Source organism: Callospermophilus lateralis, chromosome 7 (genome assembly GCF_048772815.1).
Source record: "Callospermophilus lateralis isolate mCalLat2 chromosome 7, mCalLat2.hap1, whole genome shotgun sequence".
Classification (NCBI taxonomy): Eukaryota; Metazoa; Chordata; class Mammalia; order Rodentia; family Sciuridae; genus Callospermophilus; species Callospermophilus lateralis.
In genome coordinates, this window is record NC_135311.1 from 133,967,199 (window position 1) to 133,993,902 (window position 26,704).

The 26,704-nt window shown below is 61.2% G+C and overlaps 1 protein-coding gene across 3 annotated transcripts in view; it reads right to left on the reverse strand.

Moving 5' to 3' along the window:
• Positions 1-26,704, reverse strand: part of Kazn (kazrin, periplakin interacting protein) — a 346,698-nt gene that overhangs the window by 82,598 nt on the left and 237,396 nt on the right. For all 3 annotated transcript variants that reach the window (XM_076861246.2, XM_076861244.2, XM_076861245.2), the window contains exon 2: positions 14,218-14,409. In XM_076861246.2, coding sequence (XP_076717361.1) covers positions 14,218-14,409 — 192 coding nt within the window. The remainder of the gene's footprint in view (positions 1-14,217; positions 14,410-26,704) is intronic.

A 26,704-nucleotide genomic window follows, 5' to 3' on the forward strand; every position in this document is an offset into this window, starting at 1 on the left:
CAAAGCCTCCCATTTGGGCCCCGTCTCCTCCTCGCCCAAGTCCTGTGCCCTCCTGCTCATTTGCTTGTAATTGAGCAGCACAGAGGCCCCTGGGCCTCCGTGTGACATCCCCCTTTCGGGGACAGTGCAGAAAGCCAGTCCCCCGCACGCGGACCTCTGCACACCTGGCCTCCTGCCTGCGTGGACCCAGCATGTGCGGCAGCCACTAGTCACCAAGGAGGAGCTGCCCCCAAAGAAGAAACCCATCAGGTGGAGAGAAGACGGTGGCTGGGGGCTTCACCGCAGGCACGGAAGACCCCCAAGGTGAAGGGAGGGGCCGCTGACCAGCCTCCCCAGGGGACCGCTGGGCCACTCCAGGATCACACCTCGCCCATCGAGTGGCAGGTGCAGGCCGCCCAGCCTCCACTTGGGCTCTAACAGGCTCTATAGGGTCTCGCGACAACCACACCCTGAGCCCTGGCGGCTCTCCCCAGGGACACGCTCAGGGCCGTGGCGATCCAGAAGAATCTTCTGGATCGGCCCAAGGAAAGAAGGACCTTCAGGGCAGACCAGGGGGTGGGAGAAGAGGCCTGGGACAGAAACCGCAGGTGCAGGATGGGCCGATGCTGCCCAGTCAGCCCCGCCCTGCCCAGGCCAGCCTTCCAGCGGCCTGCCCTGGTAGTTCAGCCCTGGGAGAGTGTGGTCAGCGTGAACTTTCGCCTCGCAGCCAGTTCTCTGGAGGGCACTGCCCAGCAGCTCTGCCAGAACACGGCGTGGCTTGGCAGGCCCGGCCAGAGGCACCTGGTTGAACTCTCTCCTAGTGCCACCAGGGCCACCCAGCCGGCTCTGCCCTCAAGGAAATGAGCACAGATTCTCCAGATGACTCAGAGGCCACGATGTGCCATGCCACGGGTCCTTTGGGCAGCCACACGAGGCGGGGAGAGGTCAGGGCCCAGGACAGGGCCCACAGGTCCCATAACCGGAAAAACGAGGCCCAGGGACGCTGCCCATGCACGAGGGCCTTTCAGAGTCTGGGGCAGAACTGTGGGCCTTGCCCGGGGCTCAGCCCTCCCTCCGCTCCCCACCCATTTCCTGAGCACCTACGTGGTGCCAGCCCAGGGCCAGGCATGGCCTCTCCTCCACTGTCCCTCTCCCCCGGGTGGCTCATGCCTGAGCGGCAGGAACAGCAGCAACCAAGGTGAACAACAGCCAGACCCCGTCAGAGCTCACCCAGGCACCCCCAGCCTTAAAAGTGCTCAAAGAGGAGGCTGCTCGAGGCTCGGAGGCAGAGCGCCTGCCCAGCTGCCGGAGTCCCTGGGTCCCTCCCAGCACCACAAAGGCCAGGTGTTAGGAGCCAGCAGCCCTGGGCCGGGGCGTGAGTGGGAGACCCCATCGCAGGACGGGTTCACAGCCCCAGATGGCCACCCCTCCCCAGCCCCGTCTAGCTGGGCCCCGTCTCCAAGGCAACGAAGAAGCAGAGCCCACGGAGAAGCACCTGTCGGCCACTTCCTGCGGCTCTGCCCCGGTCAGGGCCCAGCTCAGGGCTCCTGCCTGAGCGCTCAGCTCCTGACCACCTCCTGTCCTTGGGTGCATGCTCTGTTCACGGGACCTGACCCAGAACTGTGCTCCCGGATCTCCACGGCCCAGAGGTCCTGTGCATGCACAGGCTCCAGGCTGCCCAGGTCAGTGACCGAGTGACACGGAAGGGGCTCAGGGCTCTGAGAGCCCGGGGCCCCTCTTGGCTGGGGAGGGTGGGGGCCTCTGAGGTGGGCAACGTGAGCGGGGCTGGCATCGGCCTCCCAGAGGCGGGGCGGCTTGTTCTCCCCACACAGGTCTGCTCTCCTCAGCCTGCGGGAGTGGACGGGGCATCACCAGGGCTCTGAAGAGCGCCCGGCCGGACCTTCCCGTTTCCCAGTGAGGCCTGCGGGGGCTGGGGGCATGCTGGGCCAGGGCCAGGCTCCTGACCGCTGCTCTGCCACACCACTGCCTCTGATCACCAGGCCCGGTCCACCCAAGAGCCACGTCACTAACGATTCACCACTGAGAACACTGCTGACCACGTCCACACACCACCAGCAGCTCTGCTGTCCACGTAGGTCCCCGTGCCAGCCAGGGCCTCCCCCTCCACCCGACATGCTGTGCCCTGTGCCTCGAGCTTCTCATCTGTGAATGGGAGCATCACGGAGACCTTCTGGGATTCATAGTATATGCAGCACCGACTTATAAACTACACAAGTTATAAACCCGTTAAATGTCAGTGTGTTTCAAAACCCACCACACACAGGAGGCCGTTGGCTTGAAACCTCTTTTCTAAGCTACTGTACCTGGCCCCAGGCGGAATTGGAACACTCTGTGGAATTGGTCTGACCTTTGAGCTCAATGCCAAAAATGTCTCTCCTCCTCTGCCTCCTGTGGCACTCAGGCCAGGCAGCGCCCAGCTGCTGGCCAGCTCTCACATGCTCAGAGCTATTTCAAAAGCTGGGCTGCAGCCCAGGCCCCAGGACACCCAGCCTCAGACCTTGCTGATCTTGTTCTGGGAAGGTGGGCCTCTCAGACCCTCTGCTCTTCCCCTTGCCCTGGGGGCTCCCTGGCACGCTCAGCCTGACCCCAAGGACTCTGGCCACCTGGGGCTGGGTCCCCTCTGTGATCCACTAAGGCCAGATGCAGGGAAAGAAGGCAAAGCCGGAAACTGCTCCGTGACATGGCTTGCAGGGTACTGAGATGCTCCCCGCACCAAGACACTACCCCAGGGCTCCTGGCCCACCATACTCTCTGTAAATACAGCGTTTCTAATTACAAATGGCCTACGATACATAGTGGGTCACTTGTCATGACCTGGCACATGGCTACACCCGCAAAAACATCTCCAAGACAACAGGGTGAACATACCCACGACCCCACAATCCCCCCCTACCCCTTTAAACTAGCTTGATTCCCTCAAGTTCTGTACAGCGTCATCTGTTCAGGACTCTGTGGCCAGGGCTCTGCTGTTGAGATCTCTCCAAGATACTCATGTACCAAAAGCTGACGCTTAAATGTTGGCAAGGATGTGGGGAAAGGTACACTCCTTTGTTGCTGGTGGGACTGCAAATTGGTGCAACCACTCTACAAAGTAGTAGGGAGATTCCTCAGAAATCGTGGAATGGAACCACCATTGATCAGTGATCCCACTCCTAGATTTATACCCAAAGGACTTAAAATCAGCATACTATAGTGACGCAGCCACGTCAGTGTATACAGCAGTTCAATTCACAGAAGCTAAACTATAGAGCCAACCTAGGTGCCTTTCAACAGATGAATGAATAAAGAAACTGTGGTAGATATACACAAGGGAATATTACTCAGCCTTAAAGAAGAATGAAATATGGCCTTTGCTGGTAAATGAAAGGAACTGGAGACTATCATGCTACGTGAAATAAGCCAGTCCCAAAGAACCAAAGGCCAAATATTTTCTGTGACATGCAGATGCTATTTCACAACAAGGTGGGTGAGGGGGGAGAAGAGGGGTACTTTGGATTAGACAGAGGGGAGTGAAGGGAGGGCAGGGTAAAGGAGTAGGAGTGACGGTCGAATGAATCGGACATGATTGTCCTGTGTGCACATTACACGACCCGTGTAACTCTACATCACAACCAGGAGCATGAGAAGTCACACTCCATTTATGTATCATGTGTCAGAACGCATCCTATTGTCATGTGTAACTAATTACAACAAATTAAAAAAACTATAAAAATAAAAATAGATAAATAAAACAAGTTTAAAAAATAAAAATTAAAAAAAATACAATTTAAAGAAAAAAAAAACGCATCCTGCTTACTCCACTGTGGGGTGCCGGTTTCCTTGCTCGCTCATCTGCCGATGGACACCGGGCTGCTCTCACCTGAGGGCCGCGAGGCTCCGGGGGACTGGTCTCTACAGTGCATCGTACCCCAGGGGGTCTTCTCTACCCACTTTTAAGTGGCTCTCCTCCCACAGATGCAAGTCTCTACCTCACCTGCGGGTGTCCACTTAGCGCTGGGTTAACGGCCTGCCTTCTCCCCTCCGCGGTAGAAGGTATTTTTGCAAAAATGGACAAATCTGTCACCACATGGTTTTTATAGTGTGGAGTCTCTCTGGCCTGTCACCAATAAAACGTGGCGGAAGTGAAGCCAAGTGACTTGTGGGGCCGGGTCACGGAGCCTTGTGACTTGCACCTCGGTTCCTGGAACCCTTGGTGGGAGCCCCACGTCTCCACGCAGAAAGGCTGACCCCGTGCTGGGGTGTCACGGGGGCCTGAAGAGGCTGTTCCTAGCTGCGCCCAGCATCATGCCAAGGAACCAGACACCTCAGAGAAGCCACCATGGATGTCCAGCAGAACACCTAAGGGAGCCCTGGCCACCACGTGGAACCCAAGAACTGCCCAGCTGAGCCCAACACACAGATCACCAGGAGTGAGGAAAACGGGTGGCCGTTTCACACCATTGAGACCTGGGGCCTGTTTGTTACGCAGCTTCACAGAAACAGATCCCGGCTGCCAGATGCACTCCCAGTGCCCAGAACAGCACCAGGCAAATAGGACCTTTAATCCTCAGCACCACATAAAAATAAAATGAAGATGTTGTGTCCACTGAAAACTAAAATAAATAAATAAATATACAAATAGGACCTTTATCCATACTGCCCCACGAACGAGTACGTTCTCTGGGAGTTCATGCACGCTAGAAAGACTTTCCAATGACTGAAAAACTAACCCAATGCAGTGGTGAGGGTCTGTGTCAGGCTCAGGGCTTCAAATCCGAATGCCGGGACGGCCAGGCTGCAGGACTGTGTTGGAGACTCGGTCCCCTCGCTGTGGAGTCGGGCTCACTCTGCAGTGGACCTGGTGTGAGGCATCCAGAGGCTCGGGGAGGGCCGGCCCGGGAGGTGCCCCCTGAGGTCTGCTAACTCGGAGTAAAGCTCTGTAGCAGCTGCTCCGCAGGCCCGCCCTGTTGAAAGCTCACCCCCAGTGCCCGTCTCAGCCCAGGAGAGCAGAGTCTGAGCCCATGACACGAGACCTGTGTCCATGGTCCCGCTGGGCCAGGGCTCACGCCAGCTGGGCCTGGTGTCCAGTGGAGAGAGTCCACGCCGCCAGAGGCCAACTCGGAGGACGCCCGCTCCCGAGCTCATGCCGAGGCGCTTCTCCCAAGACAGGGGCCAGTGTGGGCCTTGGTTTCAGGCTGTGTCCTGACCCTGTCGAGGGCAAGGCTGGCCAAAGGGGCTCTGAGGGGGTCTCGGTCCAGGCCTTCAGGGGGCAGCTTCAGCACCCGGCTTCTCTCAGACGCTGGGTCCACCTCTGACCCCTCCTGGATCGGGGGCCCTAGTAAAAAGCCGAGGTTCAAGGTCAGCAGACCCTGCTGGCCGGACGGAGGCTGCTGGCATCTCCTGGGGCCCGAGCGGGTTCACTGAACTGCAAAGGGACAGGCGGGGAGCGGGCGGTGGCCCAGACCAGCCTCGAGGCCTTTGCTCCTAGGGACATCTTCCAGGGCACAGCCTGCGAGGGGTCAGCCAACACTGGGGCCTCCAGGGGCCCCGCAGGCAACCCAGGTCCAGTCCTGGCCCTCTCTGGATTTCCTGTCCCTGATACTGTCACACCTTCAGAGTCAGAGAAGGGTCTTGCAAATGTCTTAAAGAACAGCCAACAGATTTGCTGGGGGCGAGTCCTGGCTGCGAACCTCCAGAAACGTCCTAACTTCTCTTGTCCCCACTTTGCAGCTGGGAAAACTGAGGCTAACAAACAGCGACCCACCCAACCACGGCTGTCGGGAGGCACAACTCACCCAGGCACCGCCACGGGGGTGCCCAGGACGTCGCCAGGGCTGACCCGTTGGCTGAAATGGCCATTCCCCAAGACTGTCCACAGCTCAGGCGTGCCACCGTGAAGATGGGCAAGGTTTCCCTCCACCCCCTGCAGGGAAGAATGGTGGGGTCCACTGAACCACTCTAAAATGCGCGTCGCGTGGGGGTGGCGGGCGGGAGGGTATGTTTCCTATCAACGCAGTGTCCCCATGGTCTCAGGACGGAGGGAGCGTCCATCATTAGCACCTTCACCCTCCGTGGGATCCACCAAGACTTGGATCTGAAGTGTCCAAGCAGAGGCCGGAGGAGGGGACTCGGGCCCGGCAGGTGGGGAGTTGAGAGGGACGCTCAGGAGTCAGGGAACGGTACAGATGGCCTTTCCAACTTACAGGGGGTCACGGACTCAGTGGTAAAAGCACCAGATGAGGACGGGGACACCAGTCCCTTGAGTAACAGTGTGACCTCAGTCACAGGCAGAATCTAAGAGTAGAATGGTGGTCACCACAGGCGGGGGTGAGTGGGCGAGGGGACAGAGAGGCCGGTCAACAGGCCCAGTGTTAGGAGGGACAGGATCCCCCGCAGCCTAGTGGGGCTGAGCTGACCGTTACGTGTTTCAAAATCACTAGACAGGACTTCGTGTTCACCACAAAGGAGTGACAGTGGCCTACGATGATGGCCATGCTAATGACCCGGACTGGATCATCCCACAAGGTACACACGACTGGACGGTCACATCAGTCTGTGTCAATCAAAGATTAAATATGGGGGAAAACAGACCTGTCCCATAAAACGTAAAGGAGCCACAGTTTGTTGGAATGTCACACTGTCGGTGACCAGAGCCCCCCACTGGGCCGATTCTGAAAGCCCATCTCTGCGACACATGGTGACAGTAAGGGCTGGCAAGGTACCGGCCTTGCAGGGGCCCTGCCCACCCGAGGCTGGGCCTGGCCACGTGACTTGCTTTGGCCAATGACACCAGTGGACACCATGCAAGGGATGGCCTCAGCAGTACCCACAAGGCCAAGGCTGCGGAGGACGGTAGGCCTCTCACGGGGCAGCGGTCTCTACGGGAACTCCGCACTCGCCTGGAAACTTCTTGTTTCAAATATCAAAACCACCATAAAACTAAGTGATGGGGAGTTTTATTTTTAAAAAGTCCGTGTAGATTGCAGTATGTGCCCCTTTTGGGGTTCCAGCCACGGGGGAAGAGGGGGGACCCAGGCCCAGCGCACAGCCAAGACAGAAAAGCGGAGGCTCTGGGCGGGTCCTCCATCTGAACCATGGAGTTTAAGAAGCCTGGCGGGGCGGGGGGCCTGTTAACAATATTAAAAAGCAGCTGAAAGTGTGTCAGGAAGACGTTCTGTCTGCAGAGTTAGACTTTCTGGAAGCTTCCACTGAGCTCTGAGACTCACCACTAAGAGCCTTCCACGTGAGGTCTGGGGGACAGCAGTCTCCCTGCACAGCCCTGAGGGCCACCAGGCCACCAGCTGCACCTGGGGGCCCAGGAAAACGGTGGCAGCTTCAGGGGATACACGGACGCCACCCAAGGCCATCGACTGCACCAAGGATGAACCACGGGAGAAACGAGAGGAAGAGCAGGGCACAGGCGTGGACAGGGACACAGACACACGAGGGAGCTTTTCACACCCACAGAGCCGTGGTGACTCCCAGCACGGTGACGCGTCCCTCCATTCAACAGTCACCTGTCTGCAGAGCCAAGGCTGCACCTGCCAGGGCTGGAGGACAAGGACTTCAGCACCACCTCTGCCCGCCCCGCCCCAGCACGTCTGCAACCTGAGACCATTCAAAGCAGGGCTGGCTACCCAGGGACTCTGGTTTTCAGGCCCAGAGGCCATTTATCTAAACACCGTTCAGCCAAAGAGGTTGGCCTGGGGCGGGTGCCGCACCGGGAGGCGGGGGGCAAGGCCTCGCAGACATCCTGGACACTCAGGTGTCTGGTCCATTTTCTGTGGCTGTAACTGAGTGACTCTGATGGGTAATTTATAAAGAAGAAAGGTTTGCTCAGCTCAGGGTTCTGGAGGCTGGAATGTCCGGGTGCATGGATGGTGCAGCGTCTGGGGAGCCTGCATGGTGACATGGCAGGGTGGCCCATGGTCAGGTGGGCCACACGTGTCAGCTCAGGCATCTCGTCATGGTCTTATAAGGCCACCAATGTCCTCGTGCACACCCTGTCCTCGTGACCTCATGGAACCATAATTCTCCCCAAAGATGCTACTTCCAGACACACCGCCATGTGTCACAAAAATTACCACCTGGCTCTGGGGGTTAGGTTTCCGACGCAAGAACTGTGGGTGGGTTCATCAAACGCAGCCTCAGATGCTGCTCTGCCTACCACACTCACGTTGCTCTGCACAGTGAGCAAGGCCCGCCCTGCTCCGGGTGTGGTACTCAGCAGGGGCCTGCTTAGGGCCTCACTAAGTGGCTGGGGCTGGCTTTGAACTTGTGATCCTCCTGCCTCAGCCTCTGGAGCTGCTGGGATTACAGGCGTGCACCACTGTCCCAGCCTTGCAAGGGCCCATGAAACCCCTGTGCGCTAAGCCCTGAGCAGTCCAGCCCCTAGGGCTGCCAAGTCCTGTGGACAAGAGCCTGGTATTAGTTTTCTACTCGTGGTGTGATAATGGTCACAGATCGAGGGGCTGAGGACGAGGCGAATGATCTCGCAGCTTCGGGGCGGCCCAGAAGGCCCTTGCTGGGCTACCCCAGGGTGTGGCCAGGCTGTTCGTGCTCAGAGGATCTTGGGGAGGTGGCCTCCCGGTCCTTTCCAGCTGCTGCAGGCCGCCCCTTGCTCCTTGGCCTGCGGCCCTCCCTGTGTCCTCACCCTGAATGGCTCTGGCCTCTGCTGGCCGCCACCTTGCCTTCTCTCTCTCTTCTGTCTCCCCTTCCACCTAAAGGGCCCTTGTGACTACACGGGGTCCACCAGATCATCCAGGCCATCTCAAGGTCACCTTCGTCCCCTCCCCACTGGACGGGGAAGCTGGCCCAGACCTTCCTGGAGGAGCCCCAGGCTGAATGGGCTGGAAGGAACCGTGACCATCAGGGAGTGGGGGGGGGGAGGAAGCCCCAGGATAAACACTTGGAGGACACAGAAGGGAGGTGACGCCAGGGTACGTCCAGGAACGACGCGGATGTGACCACGTGTACGTCCGTGTGCTAGAGGGCACAGATGAGGCTGCAAGAAAACAGCTTTCCCAAGAAGCTTTGATGGCGCGTGCTTTCCTTTTTAAAAAAACAAAAAAACTGCATTTAGTATCTCATGGATGGCACAAAAGCAATGGCTGACATCTTGGCAGAAATCATGATGGTGGCATCAAACTTTGTCAGTAACCATATGTTCCACACTTTGTTAGTAACTGTATGTTCTTTACATGAAACAATCACGAACATTAAAAAACAAACAAAAAATAGCATTTTACCCAAAGGTATATTTCATGGGGCTGGGGATATGACTCAGCGCACGTCTAGCAAGAATGAGGCCCCGGGTTCCACTGCAGCATGCGCGCGCGCACAGACGGATATCACTGACAAAGCAGTAAAAATTAATATTTTTGTTAAAGGTTGATCGCCCAACTACATGCCTGTTAATCAAATGGCATACACATTTTTGGTTCTTTTGCTGTATGCCAAGGAACAGTGAGTGGCTTGAAAAACATCTGAGTGGCTGTTTCAGTTGCAAGCTAAACTAGCCACTCTTCCATTTGTGCTTGAAAGAATGAAACACCTTAAGCCGTGGCATCTGGCAAAGGAAAGGACTAGACTCATAAATGAACTAAGATGAACCGCTGTCTCTAGGAAAACAACTGACAGTGTTTGTCTTCAAGGATAAACCTTAGGCAATTGAGCAAAAAAAAGCAGAATTCTGGCACACTTGATCTGCCCCCCTGACTTTAACAGCTTCTCAATTCTCAGAGACTGTCTGATGGGGCCGGTGGTGATGTTAACACATGCGCTTTTGGTACCGGATAATGAAATACACCAATCCTGGGAGATCTGCACAACTCAGAGAGCCCAAATGTTCCCCAAGATTAGTGTGTGAAGTTGTAAAAAATCAGGTGTGAGGTTGGGTACTGTGGCCCATGCCTGTGATCAGGAGACTGAGGCAGGAGAATTGCAAGTTTGAGGCCAGCCGCGGCAACTTAGTGAGATACTGTCTAAAAATAGAAAATAAAAAGGGCTGCAGACGTGGCCCCGTGATAGAGCACCTGTATGTGCAAGGACCCTGGGTTTAATTCCCATTAATGCAGGGAGGGAGGGAGGGAGGGAGGGAGAGATTGAGAGGCGGGGAGGGGAGGGAAAGAAATTACATGGGGGAAAAATATCCATTTGAAGAGCAAAACTGGTCCCCACGACATCAGTGCAGCCCTGTATAAGTGCATGCGGTTTGGGCGGGCGCAGTGGCACACACCTGTAATTCCAGTGGCTCGGGAGGCTGAGGCAGGAGGATGGTGAGTTTAAAGCCAGCCTCAGTAAAAGTGAGGCCCTAAGCAACTCAGGGAGACCTTGTCTCTAAATAAAATACAAAATAGGGCTGGGGATGTGGCTTGGTGGTCGAGTGCCCTGAGTTCAATCCCCAGTAACAACAATAAAAAAAGGCTTGGATTTCCACAGGGCAACAAGCCTTCAATACCTCTCACTGAGTTTAGTATGGCATCAGGGGTGTCCACAGTTATGTAATAAGGCAATTAACTTACTCCTGTGCTCACCACAGATCTGTGTGATGTTAGGTTTTCAACCAAAACAACAACTGAGGTCGGGGGACGTGGCTGGGGACAGCCACCAGGAAGCCAGACACCAAGGGCTTTGGCCAAAACATGGAAGACCACGCCCCTGCTCATGTTTGGGAAAATGTAGTTGCTTCTCATTACAAAATAATCTTAGTTATGCCAACAGATAATGGGTTTATTATTGTTTTAAGAGAAATTGTTGAATATTCACACATTTTTCCCCGTCTGAACTTTTAGAATGGTAAATAGAAGTTTCAGACACAGAAACAAAAGCTCTGTGGGATCCTCAATGCTGTGACAATGTCACGTGGTCCTTGGGTCAGAAAGTTTGAGAAATGCTGTCCTGGGGGGGTACGGGGAGAAAGGAAAAGGCTCCACGCGCATGACCTTTCTTGGCGCGTTACGTAACATGTTATATAATGGCAGAGGGAGAAAGTGGAAATGACTTAAATGTCCAATAACAGGAAAATGGTGAAATGAATGATGGTATCTCCATTTGGGAGAACATTATGTAGTCATTAAAAATTATGTTTTCAAAGAGTATTTATTGTTGTGGGAAATCGCTCCACACATTCAACATGCTGTTAAGAGACTACAAAATGAAAGAAGCGAATTTTCATTACCATGATTTCCGTGATGCCTTGATTTACACGGAAATCATGAAACGGAGGAGCTGGGTGACATCACCACACCCCGGGGCTCCCTGGGTACAAGCTCAGCGCATGTGTGGAACGGGGTCGTGCGGGGACTCGGGTCGGGGCTTCTGCTCTGGGCTCACTGGGGGACCGGACACCCCAGACTCACCCCCAGGGAGGCCAAGGGGTCTCCCCACTCCCTTCCCTTCATTGCTTCGACACTGGACATGGACTGCCGTTCCGTGATCCGCTTGAGCCCCTAATCCTAAAATGCAGGTTTCGTCCACCCCACGAGGCTGGGGTATGGGGGTGGGATGCCGAGTGGCCTCTGCCTCCTCCCCACAGGGACAGTGGCTGTAAGCAGGCGTCACCCCAACATCTGCTGCCGGCTTTGCTTGGGCCCCTATTCTCCTTCTCCTCATTCCAGCACAGAAATCCCTCCTCCTGCCCACATCTGTCTGCAATTTACGCACCGCGGGCCGCGGCCGGGGAGGAAGCCTCTTCCTTACGACTGGGGAGTCCCGGCAGGGGCTCCAGGTGGCCTGAGGTGCCCACTCCCAGGCCTTGCAGAACACTGCCATCCTGAGCTTGGGGGGGCACCAGGGACTCTCAGGTCTAGGCCACCCCTGATGCCAATTAGGCAGCCAACAGCGCCTAGCGGATCCAGGGAGGTCTGCCAAGCCCCTGGCCCTGATCATCACTAAGCATGCACCATGGTCCTTAGTAGTGGTGCCAGGCGCTGAGCCAAGCGCCTTCTATCTCATTTAATCCCCACGACCTGGGGAGCAGCGACTATCATCAGCTCCGGTGGTAAGCACAGTTATTATCCTCAGCAAAGGACTGGCTCAGAGAAGCTGAGGAATCTACACGAGATCACGCAGCTAGTGAGGGGTCCAGCTGGGGCCCAGCCCGGGCGGGGCCGGTTTCTCTGCGGCAGAAGCCTCTGTGTTCCGTGTGCCACTCTCGCTCGCCTGCCATCCCCACGGCTGAGCCAGACAGCCTGCCTCCTTCACGCAGACCAGCTTCGCCTCAGGGGACCGCACACAGAGGCAACATGAAGTGTGGTGGGACCCCGCAAAACGCCTCTGTCCCCGCTGCTGAGGAGCTGTGTGACCTTGGCCAAGTTACCCAACCTCCCTGAACCTCATTCAGATGTCGGAGGTGGAGGGTCAAAGCTCCCAGCAGGACTGGGGAGGTGGCCGACCAGGCCCTTAGGACAGCGATGGCACAGAGCGCTCCTGACAAGTCCTTGTCGCCCACGCTATTCCTCCTACAGAGGAGCTGCCCAGCAATCAGCAGGACCCCTGGGGGAGGCCACAAGCCTCTGGTGAGGGACAGGAAACCTTCCAGCCCAGAGCTGGAGGGAACACCTGCCCGGCAGGCCCTGCTCCGCCACAGCTTTGCATCCCGTGGCTTCAGTGGCCTGTGGTCAACCACGGTCTGAGAATACTATGTAGAAAATTCTGGAAGTAGACAATTCCTAGGTTTTAAGTAACCCTGATGCAGTATGTAGCCATGGCTGCTCTGTCTCATCGTGTTCCGGTCCGTCTCGTACCGCGCCTACTATGTGCAGCACCGTAGGCACATACAAGGTAGCAGGTGACAACACAGTTGGCCATGGCTGTGGGTCCAGGCACCCGGCACATAGATCAAATGTGCAAACCTGCTCGCTGTGGGTGACAGGGAGGAGGGTGCGTGATCCCCCCTCTATAGAGACTCAGTTAGCTCCCGTCCCTCCCCCCGCAAAGCCGTTGCTGCCCACGCTCGGGCCTGGGAACAGCCGAGAAGCTGGGACGGTGGGTATAGGAGCCTGGGCTGACTCCCCTGGGATCTCCTCCTCCCAGGTCCCCGTGAGCAAATATGGTGGGACTCTGACCCTGGCCAAGGACCAGGAAGGCGGGCTCTGCTGTCCCCAGAATAGTCTGGGGACGGTGGCTGTGGGGCGCCTTGCTGCACAGCCCCGAGTCTCTGCAGGACCATCACACTCAGAACGACCAAGGACTTCAGCCTGCACAGCCTGGGCCCAGGGACACATGCACTGGACACTCCTGGGACCCGGGGTTCCATCCAGGGAAGGCACGAGAGGAGACGCTGGTGGCCAGGCCACCCATCGGGCCTGCTGGGCGGCTGCACATGAGCAGGCGTGTGTACCTGGCCAGATGCGTTCCCAAGCATGCCACACAGGCTGGGCCACAGACACACCACTGCCACCCCACGGCCCCGCGACCCCACCCCCCCACACACTCCCAGCACAAGAGGGCGGTTCGTCTGCCGCTGGGGGGAGCGTGGACACCGGAAAGAATTCAATCGAGAGCACTGGACACTCGGGGTGGGCTCCCCTGGATGTCAACTCCCCGGGCTCCCTGGAAAGCAAGCCTGGCGCCCCACACGCACCCCGGGAGGAGCAGAGACACTCAGGGGCTAAAGAGAACCAGGCAGACCCCGAAGGCTGCTCCCCGCCCAGGTCTCAGGCCCCAGATCTCCAAGTGCCGCCGGGTCCCCAACGAGCTCCAAGGAACCCGGCCGGGTGCACAGCGCCCTGGCTCCCTCCTGTGTAGAGCCGATCTCTGCCCCATGGTGTCGGGGGTCCGGGGGCATCTGATGGAGAGGCCACCTGGACACCAACACCTGGCCACCTGCCCGCTCCTCCCCGGGCCCGGGCTGCAGGCTGCTGTTCTTAGCAGGAAATGTGAGAAGAGGCCCGAGCCCCTCCTAGAGAGCCCGCTGCCGTGAGCCAGTGACGCAGGGGACACAGACGCTTCTGCAGCAGAGAAACCAGCCTGGCCACGCTGTCCTGTCAGGGTGGGCACTGCAGCCCCCGAGGCTGGGAGAGAGACCTGCTGCTGGGTCCGCAGGCTGGGCCACCAAAGACGCCCACCCGTGATTCGTGTCCCACAGAGAGGTGCCCACGGCCGGCCACGATGGACAACGTGTGGTGGTCACCCTGCAGGAGGGAACGAGGACCACAGCCAACCCTGCGAGACGGGGATCCCACCCCGGGAAGGGCCGGAGCGGGGCCGGGCAGTGGCAGCCCGGGCGCGACTCACCCTGCAGGGCCTCCTTGGCTCTGGCCAGTTCCTGCTCCTTCTGGGCCAGCTGCACCCGGAGCTCGGTGGCCGAGAAGACCTCGGGGGACTTGCCACCCTGCGACTCCTCCAGGTCCTTGGCCAGCATCTCCTTCATCTGCCGGAGAAGGTGGACTTCCTCCTGGAGCCGGGACACTTCTTCCCGCAGGAGCCCTAGGGGAGAAGGGGACAGCGTCAGAGGGCAGCACGGCTGCTGTCACAGCGTTTTCTGGGGACAGTTCAAAGTCGCTCTCGCTTCTCCTGCAGGTCCCTCCACGTGTGCAGGGAAGGACCCCCCCCAGCCCCGAAACCGAACCTCATTCCCAAGGTCCAGCCCAGCCCTGGGCCCCGCCCAGTCTCCAGAGTCCCCCAGCCCCCCACGCTCTCGGGGCACCACGGCGGCTGCCACTGCCCTGAGCCTGTCCACCCCGCGGCCAAGTCCCAGCAGTTACCACCACAGCCAGGAGCGCAGCGAGCCGATGACGCTCCCCAGGACATCGCATTTATTCCCCCAAACCCAAGGCAGGTGCCACCACGACCCCCCTGTGACAGATCAGAACGTGGAGGCTCCAAGCTCAGGCAGCTCGGAGGTCAGGACGTTGCCAGGCGCAGTGCCCATGCCTATGATCCCAGAGGCTCCGGAGGCCGGGGCAGGAGGATTATGAGTTCAAAGCCAGCCTCAGGAACTAAGCGAAGCCCTAAGCAACTCAGGGAGACCCTGTCCCCAAATAAAATACAAAAAGGGCTGGGGTGTGGCTGGTGGTAAAGCACCTCTGGGTTCAATCCCTGGTACCAACAAATAAATAGATAAATATAAATAAACACACAAAGTGCGCAGGGCAGGTCTGAGGGCTGCGCGGCTGGCAGAGTGAGCAGGGGACCCCAAGCCACAGCCCCAGGCTCCGCAAACCCCTGGAACTGTTCCTGGCCTGCAGGACCCAGCGCAGGAGCTCCGCCCGCGCCCGGAACCGGGCCTCCCTCCCACCTGTAGGAGGAGGGTGGTGCCAGCTGCCTAGGGTCCCGCAGCACTGGGATCCCACCCCGCGACAGCGAGTCCCAGGGGACAAGGCTGAGGAGAGCGCAGCGTCCCCTCCTCCCAGGCCTCGGGGTGTCCGCGTCCCCCAGGGAGAGGTGTGCCCACTGCAGCCTCCTGCCAGGTTGGCCGCAGGCTGGTGACACTCCTCCAGGTCTGCTCGCCCGAGCAACGCCAAACACCAACACCACACCACAGGGGGCAGGTGACACAGACCTCGGTGACGGCTCTGGGTGGCACATCAAGAGGGAAACAAACCTCACCTGGGAGACACATGGAGGGACGCTCTGGATCGCTGAGGCTGCCCGAGGCTCCGCCTGCAGCCTGGACCCCTGCACCACCCGCCCGTCCCCATGGGTCCCTGTGACACGCAAGCTCTTCCCAGCCTCAGGGCCTCGGCACCTGTGCCTCCCTCTCCCACTTCCCGGGGCTGCCTCCTCACTGTGACAGTCCCCACCCACCTCCGGCCTTCTCTGGCCTCCTGGACCCGTCCTCAGCTCTTGACTGATTGGACTCTTTCCCAAGCTAAAGGTCGGCTCCGGGGAGGGCGGGGTGGCCCTGGGTGTCCACCAGGGCGGCTCAGTGCACGGCCCTGCACACCCCCCACCCTTCTCCAGGGCTCAGCCCTCGCCGCAGCCGCCTGGGGATGCGACTTCATCAGCAAATAACAAGGCCCACGCGTCCTGGCCACGGTGGTCCCCTGTGCCTGGGCAGCGCGTGGCACCCAGTGGCCTTCAGGAGCATCTGAAATGAGCAGAGGAGCCAAGTGGGCCAGCGTGTCCCTCCCCGCCCCCTCAGAGAGGGCACCGGGAGGGGCTGGGGCACCGGGAGGACCGCGGGCATCGGCAGCTACCCCGGGAGGCACACTCCACGGAGCCTGGGGCGCCACCCTCACCCCTAAAGGTCACAGAAGGGGAGTAGCTGGGCACGGGTCCCAGGCCTCTGGCTGGGCACATAAGCAGGTCCCCATCAGTACGATGGGCCACCCCTTATCAGCTGCGGGGCCACTCCCATTGAAGTGCTCAATGTGGGCGAGAAGTGCCACTCGTGAGTGTCACCTTCGGTCACCAGCGCCTGTGGGCACTCAGGTCTAAGGTACTCACCCTGCTGGACTCCCTGGGCTTCCTCGGGTCTTGAGGTGGAGGGGGCAGGGCCGGGCCCAGGGGAGGGGGAGCAGGACGCACGCCCCCCCATCCCCGTGGCCTCAGAAGGGGAGCCACCAATGTCACCTGGACCTCTTCCACCTCCATCACCTGGAGGCCACCCTGGGTGGAGCTGCCCAGATAATAGAGGCTCCCTGCCACCTTCCTGCTCCGCAGCCCTCCTTAGCCCCAGTCCTCTCCCCCTGAAGCTGACGGCTGCCCTGAAACGCCCAGTCCAGGAGGCTGCCCAGCCTCCGCCATGCCCCAGCCTCTGCCATGCCCTGGCCTCTGCCATGTCCCGCCTCCACCATGCCCCAGCCTCCGCCATGCCCCAGCCTCTGCCATGTCCTGGCCTCTGCCATGTCCCGCCTCCACCATGCCCCAGCCTCCGCCATGCCCCAGCCTCCACCATGCCCCTGGCCTCCACCATGCCCCAGCCTCCGCCACACCACTGCCCTGTAGCCTGTGCTCAGCTGCCCACCTCAGGGCTTCCCTCCCCCACAGGTCTCACCCTCAGGGCCACAGCCTAGGGGACCTTGCAGGCTCCCCATCTCCTGACCGGCCGCCCAGTGCCTTAGACAACCTCAGGAACCCTCACTGTCGCGGGAGGTGGCGTGGGCGCGGCAGGTCCTGGGTCCCACCCTTCCCCCTCTGCTGCGTCCAGTGTGCGCACACGCCCAGGTGCTCAGCTGTCCAGCGGCTCCACTCAGCCAAGAGGTTCCCAGCGCCCATCCGTCCTTGCCACACGCACCCCAGCACAGCACCCCAGCGAGGGCCCTGGGGACACCAGGCACATGCCCCAGTGGGACAGTCAGAGCCCCATGAGCCCAGATGGGAGGAGCTGGGCACCAGGGAGTGGGCTGCTGCAGGGCACCGGCTGCTCAAGAGCAGGGTGGGCAGTGCCCAGGCCTCGGAGGCTGGCCTTGTCCCCCATCATCCAGGAGAGCACCTGCAGCCACCCTCACCTCAGAGTTCTCTGGAAGGGAGAAGGGCCACCGGGCTCTCAGAAGCCCCCAGTGAGCAGCGGCCACACCAGCTAGCAAGACGCCAGGCGGGGGCCTGTCCACCGGGAGGACAAGGCCATCCTGGGGAGGACGGGGCCATCCTGGGGAGCACGGGGCCATCCTGGGGAGCACGGGGCCATCCTGGGGAGCACGGGGCCATCCTGGGGAGGACGGGGCCATCCTGGGGGGGACGTGTTGTCCACGCTCAAGAGGTGGCGGTCAGGCAGAGAACGGCCCCAGCAGCAGCCGGGAGGCTGAACTGCAGGACGGGCACCGGGGAGAGCGCGGGGGCGGGCGGGAGGTCAGATCACTGAAGGCCTGGCCCTGGCCCTGGCCACCTCGGCCCCGTGGGGCTCCCCTCTCGGGTTGTACCCGAGACTCTGGAATTTTCTCTCATCAATAGTCCTCAACTGCCCGTCCCTCAGGGGTTCCTAGTCCCACGACCGTCACCAAGAGTCTACGCACCACAAAACGTGACGCTAACGAATGTCCACGTGCACCCGTCCCCACGCAGGTGGAAGACGGGGGTTTTTATTTATTTTTTCCTTCAGAAGCGACTTCCTCGGACCGCCCTGGGGACCTCCCGCGGTCACCTCCTGTTGTCTGTGGAGCAGGACGTGGGTCCCTAGAGACCTGGCTCAACTCCAGGCCTGAGCAGGGGTCCCGACCTTGCATAGGCCTGGTGTCATTTTGGGGGGTCGACTGTCCCGCATGCTGCTTGGGTGCCACCCACTGGGGGTCCCCAGATGTAAAGCCAACCCCCCCAGGTGCACAGTGGGTGCTGAACCCCAGAACAATGATAAGCAGCTCTCGGCCTAAGCGGGTCCCAAACAGGCGCGGGGTACACCCTCCCAACCCGGTCTCCAGGGTCATCTAAGGTTCCCATGTGGCTGGGCCCTGCACTGCGTCCCAGCAGCCCTGCCCCGCCCACCCCGGAGGACACAGGCGCAGGAGCAGGGCCACCCCAAGAGGGGACTTCAGTACAGCACCGCTCAGGGTGGGGCAGGCAGGGGCCAGAGCTGCGGGGCAGGACACCTCGGCCTGCCCCAACCCACCTCGTCCTGCCTACCCCCCCCCCCGGCCTGCGGGAGCAGGGGGGCCCAGGTGAGCACCTGCAGGAGGCAAGTCCAGGAGACCAGGCTGGAAAACAGCTGGGCAGGGGGCAGGGCCCGGAAGCCCCGTCTCCCAAGGCTGGACCCTTCCTGTCCCTGAGCCTTGGTGGCCTCACCTGAGCAAGGAAGGTGACGAAAAAGCAAGACTGGGTGTGGGGCGGCTCAGGGGAGAGCACTGGCCGAGCAAGCACGAGACTCTGCCCCTTCCCAGCACCACAGAGCAAACACCAAGACTCAAGAGACCCGTGTGGAGCACCTCAACACGCCTGCCACCCTGCACGGTGTGTCACCACGACACCTAAAACTTGCCTTCCCTTCTGCACGGAGCGGGCCAACCTCACCCTGCAGAGACGACGAAGCAGCTGAGTCAGAAAACCTGGGTTTCCACCTCAGAGGGTCTACTAGTTGCTGGGTGACCTTGGGCTAGTCACTGTCCCTCTCTGGGCCTGACCATATCAGTGGAATCTCTTTAGGTATCTCGACGAGTGCTACGTATGCATCTTTCCCCTTGGCAGAGTAGAGACCCTGGGCTCTGTGTCTATGGCTGTCCTGTTTAGCCTGGTGGCCCCCACACAGGTGGCTATCTAAGTGCAAATTAATTAAAATAAAACAAAGTGCACACCCTGCCCCTCGTCACACTGTCTGCATTCCAGGTACACGTGCGCAGCGAGTGGCTAAGGCACCGGGTGGCATGGGGACAACTGCCATCAACTTTGCAGAGAAAGAAACAAGAGTATTCCTGTGGCACTGGAGGCAGCCCAGGTGTGGAGACCCACACAGGACGGAGGCTGTGGCCCGAGGCAGGAGGAGCCTCAGGAGGAGGCCCTAGAGAAACCACCTTGGCCTCTGCCCAGGCACATAAAGAGCAGAGGACCATTGTGTACCTTCCTGCCAATGCTGGGCACTGCCCTCAGACCCCTGGGACCGGGGCGGAAGACAGGAGGCCAGAAGGCGGTCACCACAGCGGCCTCCAGCTGTGGGAGCCGGAGCTGAGTGTTGCTGGGAGACGGAGCGGCTGCCTGTCCCCGGAGGCAGTGTTACCAACCGCGCGGCCCTGGGGCAACCCTCGGCACACAGACTGCCACTGCAGGCCCCAGTGCCTCTCCCCAAAGGCCACCGGGGGGTGGGCCCACGCTGGCTGGCAACAGGGGCTGGATAGACCTGCCCTTCTGCAGCCCATCTCTCAGTTTGCATGAGCAATGAGTTTACATGAGTCCCCAGCCTCCTTTGCAGCTAGGGTGGCCCCTGAGGCTCTGTGAGGGCCAGCCCAGTTCAGGAAAAGTCCCTGAGAAGGTCTCTCTTTAAGAAAAAAGGCTCTGCTCCTTTCCCACCTTTTTCTTGGAAAGTGGATTCAACGGCTGGAGCTCCAGCAGTCACCCAGAAACAAGGAGGCAACCTCTAGCACCTCTAAGGTTCTTGGTGGCTTAGCCAAGGTGGTTAGAGCAATGGCATCTCACTTACGACTGTACCCCTGCTGACAATTTTGAGCACACAACACGCTCTCCAGCCTTTGTTGTAGCTTATACCTTAACTAAGGCAGTCCTCACAGTGACCCCTCCATGTGGGGCCTATCACCCGGTCTCTCCCTGCTGCCACCCAGTCTCACAGAGACGGCGGCTGCTGCCCCTGAGCCCCTGGCTGCCCCGTGCAGGAGGCCAGGTGCTGTCTCACGGGGTCCTCACAGGGACCCACAGACACAGGGGCTCCTGACTGAGGCCCGGTCAGAGACCACGGCTGGGCCTGGAGCCACCCCTCCACGGACTGGGTCAGCTGTGCCGGGCATCGGGGCGCTGCGCTCATGGCCCTTCTTATTACCAGGCTTGGGACAAGTGCCACCTGAGTGCCGGTCTCAGCACACGGTGATGGTGCTCATTCTAGAGTGTGGAAGAAGATGCCCTCGAAGTGTCTCCAGACAGAGAAAGCAAGAGACCCTGAGGCTAGACAGCAGCAGAACCAACCTACACGCATGGACCCAGAGAGGGGGGCTGGGCAGAGCCCACTGCCCAGGGCAGGGCTGGGACCTCAGTGAAGGACCAGGGCACCCCCTCTGCTGGGTTCTGCACGCGGTGGGAAAGAGGTGCTTCTCAGTCGTATGGGACATTCCCTGTCCCTGCAGTGGCGGTCACCTTCGCCCAGGGGCAGCTGTGCCTCTGGGCCCCAGGGCGTGCTGGGCCACCTCGAGGTCAAGAGCCCAGGCCGGCCCCTCCTTGCGGGGAAGCCAGGCCCAGCGTGCGCGTGCAGCCAGGGTCCTGACACAGAGCCCCTGCTTGGAGCCACCGGATGACACCCTCTGGGGACAGCTGTGGACTTCAGGCCCAAGACGGTGAGCCTGTGCTCCTCCTCCTCAGGACCTTCGGCTGGGCAGGCCGCCCTCCGAGTCCCCTGAAGAGACGCCACTAATTCCTGACATCTGTGTGGGGCTGGGGTCCTGGGTCCGGGCAGCGGCCACCGTGCCAGCCCCCTGCTGCAGATCAGCACCCAAGGGGCCTCGGAGCTCTATGAAGGGCCGGAGCTGCCCGGGGACAGCCCAGCAAGGCTCCTGAACTCAGCAGGTGGCCTGTGTGTGGTGACCAAGCTGGGGACTGTGGCCTGGGAGAAGCCGGCCAAGGGCGCACTTCCTCGACCACCCTGGGTCTTGGCAGGGGCCAGCCCAGCCTTGGCCAGGCCTCCCTCTGGTGGCCATTCCTGGCCCCGTCCACCCTCCTCCCACCTGATCCCGGGTACGAGGAGCTGGACACGCTGTCTCTGTGGACTCCCCGGGCCCCAGTCACCAGGCTGCCTCTCCCGGGCCCCTAGCCCCTGCCTGTGGAGACAGGTCCACAGGGCCAGTAACGGGCGGGCAGCAGCAGGCAGGAGCTGGGCCATCTGCAGGGGTCCCTGCTCTCGGGGCCTCTGTCACCCGATCCCGACCCTCACAGCCCCGGGGTGACAGGAAGCAATAAGCAACCCCCTGCAGGAACGCACCCTCAAACACCCACCCACTCCCCAGCAGGACCCCCGAGGTGCCCGGCCTGGGGAGCTGCCCGGTCATTCTCACCTCGCAGGCTGGGCCGGGCCATGGCCGCCCCACGGTGCTGCCCGGGTCTTTCCATATCTCCCACTGTTCTCCCGCGGGTGCGTCTGGTCCACCTCCCCTGCAGGTGCTGGCCTGGACCACACGGCGCGGCCAGCTCACCTCCGCCAGGCCACCTCCTGGCCCCGCTCCCCAGGGCCACACCCTCCCGGGGAGCCTCGCCCACAGCCGCCACACCCCGGGAATCGGATCCCCCCGCACAGGGGGCGCCTCCTTCCCTCACCCACCCCCCAAGCACGTGGGCACCAACTGTGTACGGGGCCAGGGTCCCTGTCCTGGAAGGGTCGCCATCGGAGACCCAGAGGCAGAGGGGCCACCCCTGAGCAGGCGGGAAGTGGAGGAACCATGGCTCCCAGCAGTCACTGGACCTGAGGACCGGGCCATAGAACAGGGTCACCTGGTGCCTCCTGGACACCTGGGCATCACCTCCGCAGCGGAGCCTGCAGAGACCCCTCCACAGGCGACTGCAGCTCCAGGAAGCGTGACCTCCGAGACACAGCCTCGCTGGGTGGGAGAGGCCGGCATGGACTGCCCCGGGGCAGCTGGCCCCTGAGCTCCCGATGGGCAGCGAGGGCCCTGACGGCTCCCCCAGGGCCTGGGCCCAGGCTCCCTGCTGCTGCAAGGGCCTGCTTCTCTCTGCTTGCTGGGCAGGGGCATGTGCAGGGCAGGGCTGGCCACCCTGAGGACCTGGCCGGCCCCATCCCACAACCACAGTGGGCCCAGGAGGTGGCCCCTGGTCTCTCGCCCTTCAGCTGGGCCACGGTTCCAGGGGCCGGAAGGCTCAGTGCCAAGGATCAGGCTCAGAGACTCCAAGTTGGTCTCAGGGCCAACCCGGTGAGTCAGGCCGAAGGTCCCACGGGTGTAACAGGCACCCAGAGAAGGGGGTGCCCAGGGCCAACCCCGCCATCGCACGCGGGCCAGAGGGCTAGAGTCCCCACGCCTGCTGACCCCTATGGCCAGCAGATCCGGGTTCTCAGAGTGCCTTGGCCAACGGGGCCGTGCACACACGGGAGCTGTGGGACCCGCAGGTGACAATGGTTCCCGCTGCCACACGTCACTGTGTCCCTGCACAGCGCCGGGTGCAAGCGGTGCTTCTGGAACCAACGACGTGGTCCAAATCCTGGCGCTGTCCTTCAGTGACCATCTGACCCTGGCAGGTCACGTCCTCGTCCTTGGGCAGAGAATGGAGATAACAGCTGTGGCCACCGCCCCGGGGCTACCGTGACATTGCACGAGGGACAGATTAGAAGCCCCAAAACAGAACTGGCCTGGTGTCAAGAAAAGGTGGCCAGCTGCTGACGCCATCGAAAGTCTGTGGCCCAGGACGTCAGGCCAGAGCCGCCCAAGTCCCTGCGGACCACGGTGGCACTCGCACTCAGCTGGCATCCGCGAGCCTGTGGGCGCTGCGGGGTCCCCACTGATCCACGTAACCCCTTCCTCCTCCCGAGCCCAGCTGAGCCGCTGCCCCAGGACCATGTAAAACTCGCTCTGCACACTCCAAACGCTCCCCTCAGGAAAGCCGCCGCAGCCTCTCAGGTGACTTAGCAATAAAGTCACCAACGAGCAGGGCTGCTCCAGGGGCCAGAGTGGGCGTGGGGAGGCCGTGCACCATCCTGGTGTCCTGATGGGAAGCCAGACCCTTCCCCAAAGCCAAGGTCCCAGGAGTTGGGGAGGGAGGCCCCTGGCCTGGGACGTCCCCACACTCCAGGGAGTCCAGGTTTCCAGCCTGTCCACTGAACTGGAAAATCACCCTGGGCTCAGAGAGAGGGGACAGGGTCACGGGGTGGGGGTGGGGCCTGGCGCAGAGGAAACCCTGATGGGAAGGTGCTGGGCACAGACCCCCCACTGCAGGGGCTGGGGTACCCTTCCTGCTGACCAATGCGGGAATCAAGATGCACAAGTGGCGCCTGGAGACCTGGGCTGTGCCCAGCTGGGTGGCCAGTAGCCTGGCCCTGGCAACACGGCTGACCAGGAGGCTGCTCTGTGATGTGCCATGGGGCCACCCCAACCCCAGGTCCTGGCACCTGTGGCGCCCAGGAGGCAGGGCAGGCAGCAAGGCGGGCAAGAGGCCACTGCCCTGCCTGGGGCAGGGGGTCGGGCACACAGGCCCCCCCAGGGCTGATGCCCAAGATCAGCAGTGACTCTGCCAGGGGCACAGGGACCCTGGAGTCCAGCGGGCACTCAGTCCCACCGGCCATGCAGACTTCAGGGCACATCAGCCCCTCGGGGCTCCTCTGCCCACCCCCATTCTCCTAGGGCCACCCTGTTCAGAGGGCCAGGGAGACCGGCAAGGGACCCCTGTGTCCCTCCTCCCATGAAGCCCTGGCCTTCAGGACTCAAAATGAAAAGACACCTCTCTCCTGAGGGGTTGTGGCCGGGTGGACTGCGAACCAAAGGTGCGATCAGGACACGGGAAAACGTGGGTCAAGGGGGAGCAGAGGGGAGAAGAGCTCCCGCCTACCAGGGGGCCTGAGCCCCTACACAGAGCTGCCTGTGCAGCTTCCTGCAGTGAGCGGCTCCCCAGGCCACGTGGCCCAGGTGAGAAGGGCAGCCCCAGGGCCAGGCACCTGGTTTGAGGCCCTGCCTCGTGCCTCGGTTTCCTCATCTGCAAAACGGGGACCGCGCACCCGCTGCAGGGCTGTTGCAAGGACGGGAAGCGCAGAAGGACCGGAACTAGCACCCGGCTCCTCCTGGCCCAGGTCCACGGCTTTTCCTGGGCCCCTCCCTGGTTTTAGGACCAGCTCCTGCTGGGCAGTGCCGTTCCTGGGTCCCTGGGGACGTCTGGAACCTTCTGTACCAAACCCTCAAGTCGAACATGCTTTACTGGGAGGTCTTCAGAGCGGGCGCCAGCGGCCAGGGCTGGGGCGGAGGGGGCACCGCAGCTCTGACCAAGGGCTGGCACAGGGGTCCCACCCTGCCACTCCTCCCTGTCCTCTCCAGGCCAGGGGCTGAAGCAGGTAGGAATGTGACTTCCTGTCTGGAGCGGCTACTGGCGGCCACCAACACCCCCATCTGGCCGGCTCCCCCACAACCCAAAGGTCAAATTCCGCCTCCCCATGCACAGCCTCCTGGAGAACAGAGGAAACTATTTGAAAAATGTAAACGGACAGAGCCCCAGGGTCCTCTCCCCCACGCTCACGCCCACCTCAGAGCAGGAGACCCGCCCAGCACCGGTCCCCAGAGCAGGCAGCAGACAAACAGGCCACAGGGACCCTGACCAGCGTGGAGCAGCTCCAGGTGGTCCCCTGCCAATCCCGACCTGCACACCCGCCCAGGTCTTTCTGGAGTGTCCCTGGCACGAGCCGGGTACTATGTTCCCTAGTGCCCAGGGCAGTTCCAACCCACACTATAAGCCCATGAAGGGCCCACTGCGCGGCACAAGCCCACGGGTGAAAGGTCAAGCGGAACCCCCGGGATCCGGCTTCTCTGCTGTTTCTTACGAGCCCACTCCCGTGCCTCTCGGAGAAACGGCACCACTGGAGGTGCTGGGTTTGGACGCTGCACAATCTGGGTGTCCAGCCTGGACAAAGGGGAGACTGGAAGCGAGGGCAGGAACCCTGGCAGCGAGGTGTGCAGGAGGGCCGAGGCCTTTCTGTCACCCAGGGTCTTCTCCTGCCTTGCTCCCTCCTGCTGAACATCCAGACCTGGCCCCTTGACTCGCCCAGGCCACCAACTTCCCTGTGCATTCTCGGGACGTCCGGGAAGAAGACTGACATGTGTCCCTGGCACACAGGACTGGTGGGGGCGGAGAAAGTAAAACAAAGCACAACACCCACCCCCACCCCCCCACAGCTGCTCCCTCAGTCGGGACGAGCCGTGGGACCCAGGCAACTGAAGAGACGCCCGGTCAGGGGCTGGGGTCTGCTCTGCAACCACCTGGGGCAGGAGGAGGCCCCGCGTCTTGTGGGCTTGCTGCCCCGTCCCCCTGGAACAGGAGGCCGATCGCTGACCGGGCTGAGAGGTCACCACCTCCTATGAGGGGACAGGCCGTGACGCAGACCCCGCAAAGCAAACCAGGGCACTCGCTGGTCACCCCCCAGCCCCGCAGGCCAGGTGCTTCCCCGACAGCCAGCAGGTCACGGCAGAGCCCAGCGGGTGTCCAGCCAACACCTTCTCAGGGGGGACCCCGTGCCCAGGACTTCTCCCCGCCACGCTCTCCGGAGAAAGCTGGGGGTCTCCTGAGCTACCACACCACGTGCACGCGGGCAGCAGCTAGTGTGGCAGGAGCCAGCCGGGTGGCATTTGGGGCGTGTCCTCTCTCCACCTTCTCCCAGAGACCAGGACTGCTCAGCTGGCTGCGGGACTGCTCATGGACCCTGGAGGGGCATGGGAACCTGTGAGTGGTCACAGGTTCCCATGTTAGGGTTAGGGTTTGGGTTAGGGTTAGGGTTAGGCCTTTGGGCCTAAGACCCGTCAGCAAGGGTGGGGGTGGGGGAGGGGGCAGGCGGCTGAGGAAAAGGTGGCACCTCGGTCCACACCCCTGGCCCGGCCCAGGCCGCTGGCTAACCCCAGGGGCCCTCCAAGGTCCTGGCTGCCTGCCTCTCCCCTGCCTGCCGCGGGGGCTCTTGGGCTCCTCAGGCCCTGCTCTCACCAACGTCAGGAGGGCTGGCGCCCAGCGCATTGGGGGACGCTCTGCGTGGACGTGCAAAAGCAGCGTGGCTTCTGCAGCTCTCCCCACCCTCACAAAGGGCTCCAGGCAGGCGCAGGGCTGCATATGTGGGGCCACGGCACCGAGGACAGAGGACGAGGAGGGACGTCCCGTCTCCGCCCTCCCCGCATCCGCTCTGCCTGGATGGGGGCGAAAGAGGGTCGGGAAAGGAGGGTGGTCCAGGGTGGTCCCGTGCCTCGGAGGCCGTCCTCCGACTTCAGAGGGGTCACCAGGTGAGGACACTGATCAAGCGTGCAAAATATTCAAAGGACGTGGGCCACAGGGTGGACAGCACCGTGAGGTGGACTTTGGGCTCAGTACAAAGGCGAGTAAAGGCTTAAAACCAACCCAGATCCGCAGAGGCCGCCGGGAGGAGGAGGGAGCTTCCGGGACCTGAGGCCACTCCAGCTCAGGAGGACCACAGCCCTGGACAGCACGAGCCAGCCTGTCTTCCCTG